Source organism: Doryrhamphus excisus, linkage group LG20 (genome assembly GCF_037039965.1).
Source record: "Doryrhamphus excisus strain RoL-2023G ecotype Guam linkage group LG20, RoL_Dexc_Guam_v1.1, whole genome shotgun sequence".
In the NCBI taxonomy this organism is placed as follows: domain Eukaryota; kingdom Metazoa; phylum Chordata; class Actinopteri; order Syngnathiformes; family Syngnathidae; genus Doryrhamphus; species Doryrhamphus excisus.
This window is the reverse complement of record NC_136376.1, coordinates 1,652,001-1,670,303: the sequence shown is the minus strand read 5'-3', so window position 1 is coordinate 1,670,303 and position 18,303 is coordinate 1,652,001. Positions and strand designations below refer to the sequence as shown.

General features: G+C 40.3%; 1 protein-coding gene across 3 annotated transcripts in view; it reads left to right on the top strand.

The window, feature by feature from the left end:
• The window catches only part of LOC131107854 (VPS10 domain-containing receptor SorCS1-like), a 98,420-nt gene that overhangs the window by 45,434 nt on the left and 34,683 nt on the right, over positions 1 to 18,303 (top strand). For all 3 annotated transcript variants that reach the window (XM_058058268.2, XM_058058267.2, XM_058058266.2), the window contains exons 3-10: positions 1,624 to 1,691; positions 3,263 to 3,362; positions 3,594 to 3,752; positions 6,030 to 6,103; positions 13,745 to 13,809; positions 15,516 to 15,634; positions 15,907 to 15,996; positions 16,411 to 16,590. In XM_058058268.2, the coding sequence (XP_057914251.2) occupies positions 1,633 to 1,691; positions 3,263 to 3,362; positions 3,594 to 3,752; positions 6,030 to 6,103; positions 13,745 to 13,809; positions 15,516 to 15,634; positions 15,907 to 15,996; positions 16,411 to 16,590 (846 nt within the window). In that variant the 5' untranslated portion in view covers positions 1,624 to 1,632. The remainder of the gene's footprint in view (positions 1 to 1,623; positions 1,692 to 3,262; positions 3,363 to 3,593; positions 3,753 to 6,029; positions 6,104 to 13,744; positions 13,810 to 15,515; positions 15,635 to 15,906; positions 15,997 to 16,410; positions 16,591 to 18,303) is intronic.

Sequence of the window (18,303 nt, the reverse complement as noted above, 5' to 3'; positions counted from 1 at the left end):
GGGTACTCCGGTTTCCTCCCACATTCCAAAAACATGCTAGGTTAATTAGCGACTCCAAATTGTGGTATGAATGTGAGTGTGAATGGTTGTTTGTCTATATGTGCCCTGGGATTGGCTGGCCACCAGTCCAGGGTGTACCCCGCCTCTCGCCCGAAGACAGCTGGGATAGGCTCCAGCCCCCCCGACCCTTGTGAGGATAAGCGGTAGAAAATGAATGAATACATGAATCTTCATACTACATGTTCTTCTTGTAATATTTGGACCATTAATATTTAATGTAATATTTTGGACTATTATTATTATTACTATTATGATTATTATTATTAGATCATATCTATATAGTCATTATATTATTATTTATTATATTATTAATATTATAGTTTACATTTTATATTCATATTATCATATATAATAATAATTATTGAGTCATTATTATTGATAATCAATAAAAATTAATAATAATAACAATAATAATAATAATATTAATTAATAATATTCAAATTATTATTGTTTGTTTTTGTTTGGGGGGCTGTACAAATATATAATATATAATAATGGCTATTATTATTATTATGAAAGTTATGCTTGAAATGTATCTTTTCTCCCTTTTTTGGTGGAGAACTGATATTTAGCTGAAACCTACCGATTACTAAAGAACGGAAAAAGCTAGAAACAAACTTTTTTTCTGATGTCTTTCTTTTCTATATAACCCAAGAACTCAATATTATAACCCAAATCATCAAAAATGGCAAGTGCCAAAAATGGCTGGTATTGAATGAGACTCGAGGAACCGAGGCAAAATTTGGTTCAAAAATCTTCAACAAGAATCAAATCCTTTTGAAATTTGGAGCGTTTGACAAGTGAGGTTAGTTATTTCATTTGACATAAAGACAAGAGTCATCTGCTGTAGGTGTGTATAGTACGTAGTATATGATGCAGTACACCTGGATGGAAACGAAAGTAACTCACATATACTAGCTTGTACTTCACACCGTGATGAATCCTTGCTTTCTTCTGGAATGACACACACACACACACACACACACACACACACACAGAGAGAGAGAGCCTCCAAACAGTCATAACACTTGATAATCAGGCGCTGGAAATAAAAGAAGGCACCACAAAGGAAGGCAACCCAGGAGAGCGATGCCATCAGCAGATTTTATGATTGCTGCGCGCGAGACGAGGGCCCCCGCTTGAGACATTAATTTGTGCAAAAAGGTGAAGGGCGCCACGCGAACGACTGCCTCTGTGTTACTTTGGAGCCGAACGACTCGCCGAGGAGCTTCCCGAGTCACTTAACAGCTTAAAAAGATCCAACACAAGGAAATGTTTGCGATCTGTTCTTATTAATATGATAAGTCATGAACGGGACAGGTGACGGCTTTACGTGCCTATAAAATAAAAGCCGGCGCATCCTCCGACTTTTTTACGATGCGCTACGTGGAAAGATGTCCGTAGGATTTACGACGGCCACCCTCTGAGCCCGTGATTGATGCCGTCATTGCCGTGACGATATGATATCGTGTAGTCATACGGTATGTAGAATATCGACTGCGCCTTACCAGCAAGCGGCACGTGTTTTCATCTGGCGTCACGTGTGTTGTCTGTGTCTTCCAGGTCATCCTCATGTTGACCAAATACTACGACTTCAGCGCCGGCCGAGTGACGGAAAGTTCTCTATGGAGGTAAGGAAGACGCTCATTCGGAACTCCGAACTATTTTACGTTTTCTCGCCCCTGGAACGGCTGCCATCAGGTCAATGGAATCAGTCAGGTTGCAACAATCTGGCTTTTCTTACATTTCGCCATCAGTCCATCGTCTTCCTGGTAAAACATGCACAGAACGGCAGCATTTTTAGGCTCCTTGTATCGTCATATCAAGTAGAAAATATATTTTTTTTTTAGTATGTCAACCCTTCAAAAGTTAGCTTGTTTGCTTTTTTTTTGGAAAACAGCAAAAGCGAAAATGTGACTTTCATTATCATAGAATTTATTTTGAAAATTGTTTATTTTATTGCTGTTCCTGTCAAAGTTTAAAATGTTCTTTCATTTCGAATTTTAACCCTTCCGGTCAGTTTGCACGATGCTTAAGCTAAAAAATGACAACGTTCATTTCATTAGCTTTTATTAGCTACGTTATGGTAGCCTGAAAATCATAATTATATAGATTAAAAAGTGGAAATTGTTAGCTAAATATCATCATTATGCGATGAGAAAGGTATAATTTTGAGATACAATTATGAGATGAAGTTATAATTTTGATTTAAAAGTCTAAATTCAGGGATAAAAAAAAATCACAATTATGAGATTATTATTATTATCATTATTAGATAAGTGGAAATTAGCAGATAAAAAGTTCTAAAGTTGTAATTCTGAGATAGGAATGTCATAATTATGAGATAAAAAGCCAAAAGTACAAGAAAAAAGTCAAAATTATGAAATAAAGTTCGAATTATGCAATAGGAAAGTCATACTTATGAGATAAAATGTAAAAAATACAAGATAAAAACTCATATTTGTGAGATAAAGAGTCAAAATTCTGAGATAATTCCACGCCACCTTCTTCCTTGGAGCCTTCATCACATGGAACTCTCCCAAATATGCATTTTATATATCATAATTATGATTTCATATGTCATAATTTGACTTTTTATCTCATAATTATAACTTTTCATCTTTTCATAACATGGCTATCCGCCACCTGAAACGGCAACGCCGCTGCATTTGAAAAGTGCAAAAAAAATGTACAGAGACTTCCACGGTGACACGGCAGCTGCTGGGAGCGTGTGCCCGAATACAGTGCACCTTGCTGGGCCACAGCAGGTGTCTCCTCCTGCTGTGTCCTCTGGTTCTCCTGGTAGTGGTGATGCGCTTGCAGTCATATTATGATCTTTGGTTAGGACACATCAACAGGTACAGTTGGTCAAATCCGAATCAGTTTGAGCCCTTCAGGGCCATCATGGAAATAAAGTGCAGTAGTTGTAAAAGTTCAGTGAAAAAAGTTTTGGGCCCAAAGCGTCAACAATAGCAATAGTAATGATGATAATAGGTTCTCATCCCCGGACTATGCATGCGACATGAGATATCCTTGTTTATTTTGATAATTAGAGAAATCTCCATTCATCTAGCAAATTGCTTGCAGAATTCTGCTGTTGCAATTTTCCGCCTGCCTGACATGCTTAATGATACCATCAGCATCCTAACCGCTAGGTGTTGCTCCATTCTCCCCTTCACCGTGTCCCCTAATTGAATTTTAGATCCACTGATTACGGGAGCACCTACGAGAAACTTAATGAGAAAGTGGGGCCCAAAACCATCCTGAGCTACTTGTACGTGAGCCCCAACAACAAGCGCAAGGTAAGTTGTGGCTGTCAGAGCTCATCGGCTCCGTGCGCCGGAGTTGCTATCATTTTCACTGCAAAGCAGCCCGGCGGGAGGCTGCGGCATCGCTGCGTGTGTGTGTGTGTGTGTGTGTGTGTGTGTGAGAGTACACTGAAGCACAATGAAGCCCTCCAGCACGGGAGCTGTCAGGTTGGGCTGCTGATACCCCCCCCCATCCCCCATATCTCCTTTCTCCTCTCATCTCAGATCATGCTCCTGACCGACCCGGAGGTGGAGAGCAGCCTGCTCATTAGCCTTGACGAGGGGGCGTCCTATCAGAAACACAGCTTAGCCTTTGATATCCTCAGTCTTCTTTTCCACCCCGAGCAGGAGGACTGGATCCTGGCTTACAGCCACGACCAAAAGGTAACACGGAGCTGTCGGATGGCGTGAAGTAAAAAAAAAAAAAACGCAGCTCACGAAAATCTCTGTGTGGGAGCAAAAGGTGATGCTGATGGTGCACTTGGTGGTTCCGCGTGAGGCTTCAGTCAGGCTCTCCATCACACGCCCCATCAGGGAAAAATATCTATCTAGCGATAAAACCTGAAGCTGCTGGTGGGATGAATTACCAGGGAGGACTTCATGCATAACAAAAAGGATGGCTCTTTAAAGCGCGCTACGCTTTTCTCAATGTTCTTTATATTTAGCATTTTTTTTCATGAAATAAGGCTTTTATTACCTGGAGGCAAACGTCATTAAACATCCTACCAATTGCAGGATTTATTTTTTAGAATTTTCTCAAATTTATTTTTTTTACTCCTATTTTATTATTTTTTAAATGAAGAATTAAATGTATTTATTACTTTTATTTAATAGTTTTTATATGTATTTTTTTCAGAATATTTTTCAGTAATTTAACAGTCACTTTAATGTATCTTTATTTTACATTTAATTGTATTTAATTATCAAATAAAAAATAATTAAAAGTGATTTTATTTAGTTGTTTTTAACGTCATTCATTTCCAAGATATTTTCATTCAAAGCAAGACATCATTTTACCTAATTGATGTTTTATTTTGATGACATTTATCCAAATATTTCAATGCATTTATTTCCTTTCCAATTGTCATTATTTTTAATTATTCCTTTTTTTATCAGATTATTTTTTTTATACTCTAATTTCATTCTTTGACCATCCTTTTTTCCAAAGATATTTCTATACATCTTGAAATCATTTTTATTTTTATTTTTATTTTTATTTTTATTTTTATTTTTATTTTTATTTTTATTTTTATTTTTATTTTTATTTTTATTTTTATTTTTATTTTTATTTTTATTTTTGTTTTTATTTTTATTTTTATTTTTATTTTTATTTTTATTTAGACTATATTGAACTTTTATTTTTATGTTATTTCATGGAATTTCATTATTTGTTGTTATTTTTTGCCGCTGGATCCACGATCACATCCCTTTCAGCACTTTTAACGGCCACTACGACTACGTTATTACTGTTTTATTAGCTATTATATTACAGTTATTGTATGTATGCCAGGAAAAGAAACATCATTTCTTTATGCTGCAAAGTAGCCAACCACAGCAGTTAGCATGTGAACACTTCAAGGCCTGTTTTTCGCGCACATCATAAACTCTTACGTTGAGTTTGTGCCGATTGACCCTAACGTTAACCTCCAAGCAGGTTTTCCCTCCAAAATGTAACCGCTGGTGACATCACAGGCCGGATAAAGCCTCGTCAAGGTCACCGCGGTATGACCTTGCAAACCACGTTATAACACACACACACACACACTGCCTTTATTAGTTGGTGTGAAGCCCGCTGTCGGCTTCACTCAACACTCCAAACATCAAGCTACCCGCCCACCCCCAACCCCCCCCCCCCCACCAACCCCCCCACCCAGACTCGCTATTGAGAACAAGCAAAGCAGCCGAGGTGTGAGAAGTGAGATAAATGGCGCTGGGCGGAGATGAAAGCTGGTGGACGCCCCCCCCCTTCTTCTTGAATATAGATGCACTGGACACGCTGGCCCCCCCCCCCCCTGCGGTGGTCCGCGCGTTTATTGTAAAGGTCACTTTCAGCTTTTCTTTCATCTGGACTGGTTTCATCTGCCATTTATGGATTGTCTTGTCTTTTAAAAGTTGCGTGCTGAGATGAGTCCAAAACGACGCCAGTCCTCTTAAAAGCCCCCCCCCCCCGTACCCCCCAACCCTGGAGAAGGAGTTACATCACACGGCGCCGCAAAGTATGCCAAAACAAACATCCGCAAACTCGACCTTGTTCATGTGGTCTTATTTAGAGTCTCCATCAGTTTGAAACTAGCCGTACTGACACCTGCTGGATGTGAGAGGAACTGCTAAACGTGGCGGCGTCATCCGTTAGCCGCGGCGTGCTAATGACTAGCGCGATGGAGAAAACGTCATCTCTAAATGTGAGGGGGAAACGCACGGCAATGACAGAGAAATAATTTATTCCCATGCCAATTAATAAGCCGCAATGATGCTGAGTCAGACTTTTTAAACACGGGAGCTCATTTGCATATCAAAAAGCGCCGCCCGTCTGCACGGAATTTCGTCTTTTGTCTTCGCGGGTTCACACTTAGCATGCATTAGCACACTTAGCATCGTTTTTCATCTCCTGGCGGTTGTTGCATTTTCATCAACACCGAATCCTCGTTCTTCTCTTTGCAGCTTTACGTCTCCGTCGAATTCGGGAGGAGGTGGCAGCTCGTCCACGACGGCGTCGTCCCCAACAGATTCTACTGGTAAGCCCCTCCCACCCCCCCATCTTGCAACATACTTTATCCTCGTAATATAGCTGTTTTTTTTTCATATTTGATGTTATTTAACGTTCTTCTGGCAATTATGATTTTTGGACTTTATCCTTCTAACATAAGACCTTTTTCCACAACTTTGTTTTCTCACGAATACAACTTTATTTGTTTTGTTTGTTTTTCATAATACCACCACCCCTTTTATTTATTTATTCATTTTAGCTGGTTCCATATTCAACCACGATAAATTAATGTCCATGATATAGGACTCAATGTTAATAAATTGATTATTTTTCAGTTTTAGAGTATCAAAAAACCTTGCTTATACACGTTTTAGCATGATTAAAGCCCTGTAGGCATGAAATAACAACCCTATAGTCACTTTTACGCTGCTATTTTTCGTCGCTGACACCGTGTTGTGCAACTTTTGTGCTGCAGAGACTCGAGATGGCTGCTAGCTAGCCAGCTAACTAGTTAGCATCGAATTTCATTCATTCATTCATTTTCTACCGCTTATCCTCACAAGGGTCACGAGGGGTGATGGAGCCTATCCCAGCTGTCTTTCAGCAAGAGGCGTGAATTGCCTTGAATTTGAATTTATCTCTTCTACACTTTTTTAAAAACTTACCACTTCCACACTGAATGGGAGCAGACCTTTTTTTTCATGGTTGACTTCATGCAGTGTTAAGGTGCCGTTACTGCCACCCAGCGAGCGGAATCCGACATATCGCTTGTATTTCAATATGTTTTGACTAATTATGGACCATAGTTGACCGCTAAACAGCCATTATTTATTCATTAATTATTTTCAAAAAAATTGTTTTTGTTCTTTTTTAATTTTTGCTGTTCCTTCAGTAAGTCTTGGATACCTAACCAGTTAGCCTTACATTTATCTCTTCTAAACTTTTTAAGACAAAAACCTACCACTTCCACACTGAATGGGAGCAGACCATTTTTTTCGTGGCTGACTTCATGCAGTTTTCAGGTGCCGTTACTGCCACCTAGTGAGCAGAATACGACAATATGTTTTGACTAATTATGGACCTTAGTCGCCCGCTAAACAGCCATTATTTATTCATTAATTCATTTCTAAAATTTCTCGAATGTCTCGAATTTATCTTTTTTAAACTTTTTAAGATAAAAACTTACCACTTCCACACTGAATGGGAGCAGACCTTTTTTTTCATGGCTGACTTCATGACCTCATGCAGTGTTAAGGTGCCGTTATTGCCGCCTAACGAGCAGAATACGACATATCGCTTATATATTTTGACTAATAATGGACCATAGTCGACCGCTAAACAGCCGTTATTTATTCATTAATTCATTCATTCATTTCTAAAACTGTTTTTGTTCTTTTCCCATTTTTGCTGTTCCTCCAATAAATCTTTGGACACCCCTGCCTTAACGCTAAAGTGATATGTACCGATTGGGCTTCCACAGCCGACTCCCCCCTCCTCCCCGAGTGAGGAAGTGGTCATATATACATGTCAGATGACTCATACTGCAGCATTGACTCTGCAAGTCAATAAATTCAGGCCAAATGTCCTTTACTCTGATTGCAGTTACATGACTTCCACTCCGCCTGCGTGAGTAATTGCACATCATCCTGCCTTTCTTATTATCAGACGTGGTGACAAAGAGTTTAGGGAGGCAGTTCTTGTTCTGCTAAATTATGGATGCATCCACTTTTTGTGCATAATGCACTAAGCAACTAGTTTACACATGATGGTGAATATTTCATGATGATGCTGAGACATTCAGCTCATGAAATATCAAGTCATGGCGGCCCCAAAAATGTCCGTCACCATCCCAGGCTTCAAAGAAAGATGTCTTGCAAGCGCAAACGGAACCGTTGAATTCCAGGTTGGGTCTTTAACCAACGTTTTGTTTTTTATTTTTTACGGATGATGACTTGGGGATTTGATGCCCAGCCAAGTACAAAGACAAAGCGATCATTTGACCCAAGCACGTTACTCCATTGTCGATATCCTGTAAAAGTTAAATACGGCAGACGACCGTCGAGATTGATGGCCTCATTTGAGCTGCATTTTGCAAGCAGGGGGGGGGGGGGGGGGGCTGTTGTTTGATGCCTCTTCGTCTCTGGAGGGAAATATTAGACAGAAACGTCACATGTGACCTTGGCGGTGCTTTACATTTGAAGTCATTTTGCTTTCAGCCTTTTGCTCTTCTTAATCAACTCCCCTTGTGAGAAAGTCGTACGCATGGATGAGACCGATAACAGTAACAATTGGCAACTTGCACTTTGGATGGGTTAGTACAGTACTTGTACTTTCTATCGTGCCGCCACTGGGGGGCAGAAATGTTTTTGCGCCCTCCGATTTGAAATACTATTGAGAACCTGATCATATCAATTTATTGAAGCAGTGAAATGCAACAAAATGGAAGGCAGTGAAGCATACACGCGTATCCAAGAGTCAAACTGCACGCTGAATATCACAAATTCATGAATGTGATATGGTATACATGTACAATATTGAAAATCCTCCCTGCCTCTCATGTCCCCCACCCCGACATTCCACCGTGTCCCCACTATTTGAGAAGCACTGAGTTAGTATAATTAGTCAGTATAATAATGGAAGGAAATATGCCATCCATAGAAAGAGCACAAATTAAATTAAATTAAATTAAATTAAATTAAATTAAATTAAATTAAATTAAATTAAATTAAATTAATTTAATTTAATTTAATTTAATTTAATTTAATTTAATTTAATTTAATTTAATTTAATTTAATTTAATTTAATTTAATTTTGAGTGGTTGAGTGGTTGAGTGGTTGAGTGGTTGAGTGGTTGAGTGGTTGAGTGGTTGAGTGGTTAGTGCGCTGACGTCCCAGCTAGGCATTTACTTTACTTTACTTTACTTTACTTTACTTTACTTTACTTTACTTTACTTTACTTTACTTTACTTTACTTTACTTTACTTTACTTTACTTTACTTTACTTTACTTTACTTTACTTTACTTTACTTTACTTTACTTTACTTTACTTTCATAATTTTATGTAAAGAAAGGTGACACATTCTGAATCAAATTAAATCAATTTAATTTAATTTAATTTAATTTAATTTAATTTAATTTAATTTAATTTAATTTAATTTAATTTAATTTAATTTAATTTAATTTAATTTATTTTATTTTATTGTATTTAATTTTATTTAATTTTATTTAATTTTATTTAATTTTATTTAATATAGCTGCACAGCGGTTGAGTGGTTAGCGCGCTGACCTCCCAGCTAGGCATTTGATTTACTTGACTTGACTTGACTTTACAATCATAATTTTATGTAAAGAAAGACGACACATTTTGAATCAAATTAAATCAAATTAAAATGAGAGCCGACTCAGCTGTTTGCATTTTGTGTTGCTGCTGTGTTGAGCCATACTCTTCAAAATACAAATATCAGAAACGTTCAGCATAATTTTTTTCTATCATGGTATGAATATTTCCTATCTAAATATGTACAGAGAATTTTCATGTTCGGATAATTCCACTAAGAACTGCCGCTAGGTTAATTATGACCCTGATGACAAAACCAGAGTCACCTAAAAGTCAAACTACCGTAATTGGCGCTCAGGAGAGGCTCCCAAATAAAAGCGTCGGCATGAGTTGGTGTTTGATTTTGTATTCTGAAGCCAAGCAGGATGAACAACCTGATTCTGATGTTAAAATTAGATTCTTCTCGAGGAAATAAATTCAAGTGGAACACCCCCATAAATTCCCTTCAACGCTGAAGCTTCCATGAAGGTATTACGTAACTGCACCCTGCACCCTTCTGGAGAGATCCAGCCACAGAGAATCCAACAAAGATGATTTACAAGAACTTTTGAACATACACCCCGGCCGGGCAGACGCAGGGGTGTGCGTATTAGTTATGGGCCGGGGGGCAGTTTAACATCGCCGGGGCTCCATCTCGGAGCAAGGGCTGCTGTTTGCTGATAGAATAGGATGAAGTATTGGACAGAAAGTCCATTAAAAGAGATGGAGCTGGGAAGCAATTACAGAGTGCTGAGGGAAGCAGGACGGCGCCTTGTTATATTGGAGCTCAAACACCAGATGGAAAATGAGAAGCAGCTCATCCTGTGTCAAAACGGCCGCCGTCAATACAACAAGTGGTCACTCCTCATCGGCGTGGACGGAGAACATGAAGATAAAATTGTGGAAGTTGCAAAAAAGGTTCCTTCCACTTATCGTGGCCCCCGCTAAGGCAAACCAGTAGCGACCTAAGAAGGACAGGATACTAAGAAAACCTCCAAAGAAATATTTTCCATGCCCATATTATAGTCCCCTTTGGGGGCCATTTATGGGCCTGCCTTTTTTGTATTCTTTGAGCTCAAACTTGAAACAACACAAGTCACAAACCACCAGGAAAACAACTTCAGTGGGGGGGAGTGTGTTTGGTGGGAGCCCCCCCCCCAGGTGGCTTATAGCCAATAGAATACGATGCTACACCCGGCAGTTATGAAGATCCTCTCATATGGAATCATCATGAAGCATGAGGGCTAAATATGGACCACATTGTCTATTCTCTCTCTTCTACATTTCATTTATTATTTACATCGTATCCATAACACAGACGCTTCATTAGCCATCGACATGCATGGATAAAAGTCCATCGTTTTTCTTTAAGCAATTCCGAACGTTTCATCTGGTATAACGACGCCATCTCATCACATCCTAAACAAGCGCTTCACATATCTACCGTTTATTACGCCTCTTCTTATGCTCATGGATTTAGTTGAATTTATTTAATTATTGCATTTTATTATTGAATCCGCGGGACAGCGGTGTCCAAAGTGCGGCACATTTAATATAAAAAATGTAATTTAACAAGAAAACTAAAACAAACTAAAAAAAACAAAAAGGGACTCCAGATGTAAAGTAGACTCTGGGCACAATTCTGGCATATCTTCATGTATGAATACTCTATATTTCAATTTTATTTATTATTTATTATTTATTATTTATTATTTATTATTTATTATTTATTATTTATTATTTATTATTTATTATTTATTATTTATTATTTATTATTTATTATTTATTATTTATTATTTATTATTTATTATTTATACAATATTTTGAATACATATATGCACAGTAATTTTTAACAAATCAAAATATTAAGAGAAAAAAATTGTAATGCCCAATATATATAAAAATGTAATAAATAAAAATAATATTTATAGTTTTTAAATATTTAAGCTGCGCTTTATCTGTCAAGAAATAAACAAGAAGTATCTTAAGACATCAGGTGGTTGAATAACTTCTGAAAAACAAGCTAAAGTATGACTTAAAACGCTGAGTTCCCTTCATCAGTATCTGAAGGAAACCTTCGAGCTTGTCTCCGCTACTCAGCTGGGTTCTTCGTGCTCATCACTTACTTCTCCACAGTTCACTGGAAGGAAATCTAGATGGGAACGTCAAAAGTGTATCTTCAGTGACACATGGCAGCCAAAGGCTTTGGAGAACTTCAGGAGGTTTGCCACCAGCTGCTTATAATGATCTGCTTTGTAGTTTCCAAAAAAACCTCTGATGCAAAATTCAATTTCTGCTACCGTTCATGAAAGTTCTGTAAATGCATGCATTCTGACCACTTCAAAGAGAGAGATTTCAGCAAATAAAAGCGAAATATTTTATATGAAAAGTCTAGACATATGAAAATGAAAATGAATGTATTGGAATGTGCAGACAGGCTTTCAGATACAACTGCTTGCTTGTAGACACACTCTACCTTCTGATAAATTGACATTTTTGCCTTATTTTGCATAAATGTCCTATTTTCATCCAATACTGGATCTTTGGAACCTTAACAATCTGCACTTCTCACTTACTTTTTCATTATTAGTGAAAAAAGTGAAAAAATCACTAGTTTTTGATTGTAGACCAGTGCTTTTTCACCTACTGTATATGACAAAGCTGAGATCCATCCATCCATCCATCCATGCATGCATTCGTCCATCCGTCCATCCATCCATCCGTCCATGCATCCATCCATCATCATCCATGCATTCGTCCATCCATCCATTCGTCCATGCATCCATCCATCATCCATCCATCCCTCTATCATCCATCCATCCATCCATGCATTCATCCATCCATGCATTCGTCCATCCATCCATTTGTCCATGCATCCATCCATCATCCATCCATCCCTCTATCATCATCCATCCATCCATCCATGCATTCGTCCATCCGTCCATCCATCCATCCATCCATCCATCCATCCATCCGTCCATGCATCCATCCATCATCCATCCATGCATTTATCCATCCATCCATTCATCCATACATCCATCTATCATCCATCCATCCATCCATCCATCCATCCATCTGTCCATGCATGCATTCGTCCATCCATCCATCCAGCCATCCATCCATGCATGTATTCATCCATCCGTCCATCCATCCATCCGTCCATCCATGCATCTATCCATTCATCCATGCATTCATCCATCCATGCATTCATCCATCCATCCATTTGTCCATGCACCCATCCATCATCCATCCATCTGTTCATGCATGCATTCATCCATCCATCCATCCATCTGTCCATGCATGCATTCGTCCATCCATCTATTCATCTGTCTATCCATCCATCTGTCCATCATCCATCCATCTGTCCATGCATGCATCCATCCATCTGTCCATGCATCCATCCATCCATCATCCATCCATCTGTCCATGCATCCATCCATCTGTCCATGCATGCATCCATCCATCTGTCCATGCATCCATCCATCATCCATCCATCTGTCCATGCATCCATCCATCCATCATCCATCCATCTGTCCATGCATCCATCCATCCATTCATCCATCCATCCATCCATCCATGCATCCATCCATCCACTTTCCATGCTGCCTACCCTCAGGATGGTCGTGTATGTTTGGTGTATGGTATATGCCATCCCATAGTATCCCCGTCTATCCCAGCTGACGTTGGACGAGGGACATGAAATGAGATGAAATCTATATAACTAATTAGCATATCTACATGTGTTGCTGGGCAAAATATCAAAGTTGCATCCTTTCCTTCTCCACTAAAACGTTTGTCCTCCCCTGCTGTAAGTTGATGATTTCACTTTCTGCCTTTCCCAGTCAGGAGTCCACACTGGGAGTCGTCGCATGAACGCTTTTGGCTTAATTATTGAAATCGTTTTTCCCAATACTGTCATTGGAATGAATACTGTATTTTAAAGAGGGCACGAGGAGAAAAAAACCCTCAATGGTTGCTATGGAAACACTCATACTTGAGTATACTTCATGTTAATTAGTATTTCTTTTGAGTGTCCACTACGGCGCCACGGGCGGGATATATTTCGCCTGTCAAGATGGCGAGGACCCCACGCCGCTGAGGATGCTCTTCTGTGTCCTGTGTGGCGTCAACGCCTCCGGCCGTCTTCTTCTTGTCCTTACTGCTCACATGTTGACGTAGACGTTGGCATTTCCTGTTCTGGTTTGTAGTTCCTATCAGTGATGCGGTGCAGCTGAAGGCGGAGCCAATTAAGTTGCTTCAGTTTATTAGCCATCATAACAACAGACACCAACAGTGAACATGCATATCCATATCTACGTCTACTTAATTCTTGGATGTTTGATGTCGTTTCAGGTCCAGACTGGGTTTGGACAAAGAGCAAGGAATGATTCATCTGGAGATCAGCGTCTCTGATGGACGTAAGTATCGTCCTTGGCAAGGTCAGAGGTCAAAATTAATTATTAACTCACATAGAAACGTCATATTACCAGAAAGCGCTCATCGAACCACGACTGTAATCGGATTTACCTTCAAAAAGGGATTTGCTTACATACGTTTTGGGTTAATGCGTCTAATCAAGGTTCTATGGAAGTCTCCAATCCAGGAAGTTTTCGTCCGAGTAACGATTAAAAATTGCAAAAAATGACCTTTGAACATGCTAATATTCAGTCGTTCCTCGTTCATCACGGTTAATTGGTACCAGATCTGACAGTGATAAGTGAATTTCCGTGAAGTAGGATTTGACTATAATTAATTCAATATTTTTGTATATATTGCGGCGGCACGGTGGTCGAGTGGTTAGCGCACACAGACCTCACAGCTAGGAGACCCAGGGTTCAATTCCACCCTCGAGTTTGCATGTTCTCCTCGTGCATGCGTGGGTTTTCTCCGGGTACTCCGGTTTCCTCCCACATTCCAAAAACATGCTAGGTTAATTGGCGACTCCAAAATTGTCCATTGTAACATTATTAGAGCCCTCTGGATATGAAATAACACCCCTATAGTCACCTATCGTCACCCAATATATTAATCAGACCAAAATCCGAGTTGTGTGTGTTGCTAGAAATGTGTTCCATAGAGAAGTGGAGAGGCGGAAGGAAAGGAAGTGACTTTTAGCTTGGCGTGGCTAAAGCTAATAATAGGCCGTATTCAACTACAAAATAGCATGATTTTTAAATTCATATATTTCTAATGACCTCACAGCGAGGAGACCCGGGTTCAATTCCACCCTCGGCCATCTCTGTGTGGAGTTTGCATGTTCTCCCCGTGTGCATGCGTGGATTTTCTCCGGGTACTCCGGTTTCCTCCCACATTCCAAAAACATGCTAGGTTAATTAGCGACTCCAAATTGTCCATAGGTATGAATGTGAGTGTGAATGGTTGTTTGTCTATATGTGCCCTGTGATTGGCTGGCCACCAGTCTCGCCCGAAGACAGCTGGGATAGGCTCCAGCACCCCCGCGACCCTCGTGAGGAAAAAGCGGTAGAAAATGAATGAATGAATGAATGTATTTATTGCATAGAAAGTCTGTTTTAGAGCGCACTATACATGAAATAACACCCCTATAGCCAGATTTACATTACTATTACCTGAATAATAATAATATATACAATGCAGTACTTGGCTTTGAATGGTTTGACACTTAATATAGTAGACCAAATAAAGTAAATACAATGCAGTGTCACAGTAAATGTGTTCCCTGGGGAACCAATAGAGACGAGTCCAGTTCCTGTCTCATCGAACAATTACTGACACTTTTAGAAGGTCGCATATAAAGGCAATAAAATAGGGCAATAATCCTTATTAATAATTCTGCCTTGGTTGGATGAAATTTGTTCTTCAAACACAAGAACCACTCGGCTCTTCTCATGGCCACTTCTCCAAAGGCCGGCGCGTTCATGCCACGTCCCCCCGTGACGCTAACACCCTGGGACAGCTCTGTCTGTCTTTGCTTCCACCATTGGTGAGACTCCACTCGCCCAAATTCTCGTCCGCGTGGTTCCCTTAATAACACGAGCATAAGCAAAAACCTTGACGGTGGCCTAGTGAAGTTTTTATTTGTCCCACCAATCACGCATTCGGCTTTGTTGTATTTTTAGCACTGTTGTCTCGGCTTTGCCCGCAGGGTCACAGTACATCACTTGCAAACTTCAAAACTGCTCTGAGGGAAACAAGGGCAAGCCTTTCCCGGGGTTTATCATCCCCAACTCCCTGGTGGTCCAAGATGAATATGTTTTCATCCAGGTGGGTTTTTTATCACAAGGTCTGGCTTCATTAAAAGTCAATTAAAAAACAGCCGCATTGGCATGCATCTGAATGTACAGTCATGTTTCCCCATTAAGTAAAAAGGGGCTATTATCCTAGGGGGGTGGGGGGGGGTGTGGGTGCATGAAATTGAAAATCACCGTGTTGTGTATTAAAGCTCGTCTCCGCTATAACGTGCGGCGTCCTAATTGGTTACAAATCACAGCGTGCATCCGAAAGGACACCGTAAAATGTGATTATTCTTTTTCCAGGTGCCAATCGGAGGACAATCTGTCCATTATGTGTCCTACAGAAGACACTCCTTCTACCCGGTGAAGCTTCCAAAGTATACCCTGCCAAAGGTGAGACGTCAGCCGTCGGCTATCAACCGTCAACCGTCTCCTCGTTTACTGGACGCCAAAGCAGAAACGAGCTGTAAATAGTCCTCTGGAAGCATTTAGCGCCGAATAATGGAGTGTGCCAAGGGAGGGGGTCATGAGAGATTTATAGCCCAAAGTGTTTACCATCACGACACACGTTCATCCGTCTTTGTCCGCCATCGCAACCCCGATGGCGTGCATCGCCGACCTTGTTATTCTCAATTACAATCAATTATGGAGTGAGAAATCACAAGTGTGCTCTGCCGCTGTGCACATTTGCACTTTTTTTTTTTTTCCCCAGCAACTAAGTGCCGACTACTTTTTGACTCGGGGCCTTGTTACTTAGCAACCTGCACGGGGTATATAATGTGTTTTTTTTTTTTATTTTTTTTTTAGGACTTGCAGATCATCAGCACCGACGATAACCAGGTGGTGGCCGCCATTCAAGACTGGCACCAGAACGACTCGTATAACCTTTACATGTCCGAGTCAAGGGGTCTCTTCTTCACGCTGATGCTGGACGACGTGGTGAGCAGCGGGGGACCTGAAGGCAACATCATGATTGACCTTTACGAGGTGGGTGCATCTACTTATTGTTCAGGCTGGCCACAATAAAAGCCCACTCACTAAATGTGACTGTGCGATGTCACTCAATCACCATCCATTCATTTTCATGCCGCTTATCCTCACTGGGGTGGCGGGTATGCTGGAGCCTATCCCAGCTGTCTTTGGGGGAGAGGCGGGGTACACCCTGGACTGGTATCAGAAATATATTCAGAAATATATTCATTCATATTCATTCATTCACAGATAGCTGTGAGGTCATCAGAAATATATGAATTTAAAAATCATGCTATACGACCGATTATTAGCATTAGCCACGCCAAGCTAAAACTCACTTCCTGTCCTTCCGCTTCTGTCCACTTCTCTATGAAACACATTTCTAGCAACACACACAACTCGGATTTTAGTCTGTTTACTATATTGGGTGACGATAGGTGACTATAGGGGTGTTATTTCATATCTAGAGGGCTCTAATAATGTTACAAACTGTATTTAGAAAGTGGCAAACAGGTTTTCGATGCTGTAACTACGAAAATATTAATTCATTCATTTTCTACCGCTTTTTCCTCACGAGGGTCGCGGGGGTGCTGGAGCCTATCCCAGCTGTCTTTAGGCGAGAGGCTTGGTACACCCTGGACTGGTCGCCAGCCAATCACAGGGCACATATAGACAAACAACCATTCACACTCACATTCATACCTATGGACTATGAATTTAAAAATCATGCTATTTTGTAGTTGAATACGGCCTATTATTAGCTTTAGCCACGCCAAGCTAAAACTCAACTCTGAACCCCCGAGCTCACTTCCATTTCTTTGGGGAACACATTTCTAGCAACACACACAACTCGGATTTTAATCTGATTACTATATTGGGTGACGATAGGTGACTATAGGGGTGTTATTTCATATCTAGAGGGCTCTAATAATGTTACAAACTGTATTTAGAAAGTGGCAAACAGGTTTTCGATGCTGTAACTACGAAAATATTCATTCATTCATTTTCTACCGCTTTTTCCTCACGAGGGTCGCGGGGGTGCTGGAGCCTATCCCAGCTGTCTTTGGGCAAGAGGTGGGGTACACCCTGGACTGGTTGCCAGCCAATCACAAGGCACATAACAAAAAACATAAACAACCATTCACATTCATACCTATGGACAATTTGGAGTCCTATAGGTGACTATAGGGGTGCTATTTTATATCTAGAGGGCTCTAATAATGTTACAAACTGTATTTAGAAAGAGGTTCGAAACAGGTTTTCGATACTGTAACTGCAAAAATATTCCATTTCTAAATAAGGAATCGCACTTATCACGGTCATGTGGGGTTGATAAACAAGGAATGACTTTTCTTCAATTCTTGCATATCTGATGTAATATTTGCCGTGATCAATTCCCACAATGGAAGGAAATAAATGACAAGAATGTGACAATCACGATGGAGTAAACGTGATGAAGACGGTACACAAGGAAGAAAAACAAGATTCCCTTGGTCGTCCCAGTGGGAGACGAGGAAACGGCTTCCTAAAATAATGTTCCTGTTGCCGCAACAACAACAAACACCAGCGTCTGCCTTTGACGAGTACTGAGCTTCGGCGGGCATCGCAAACATTGTTCCTATTCTGCCATGTCTTCGCCGGAACGGAACAGATGCTGCTGCATTGCAAGCCCTCGCCGGGCCCGCGTCTCTTATATAAGGGCGCCACGTGGAAGCCAACACCAGGCAC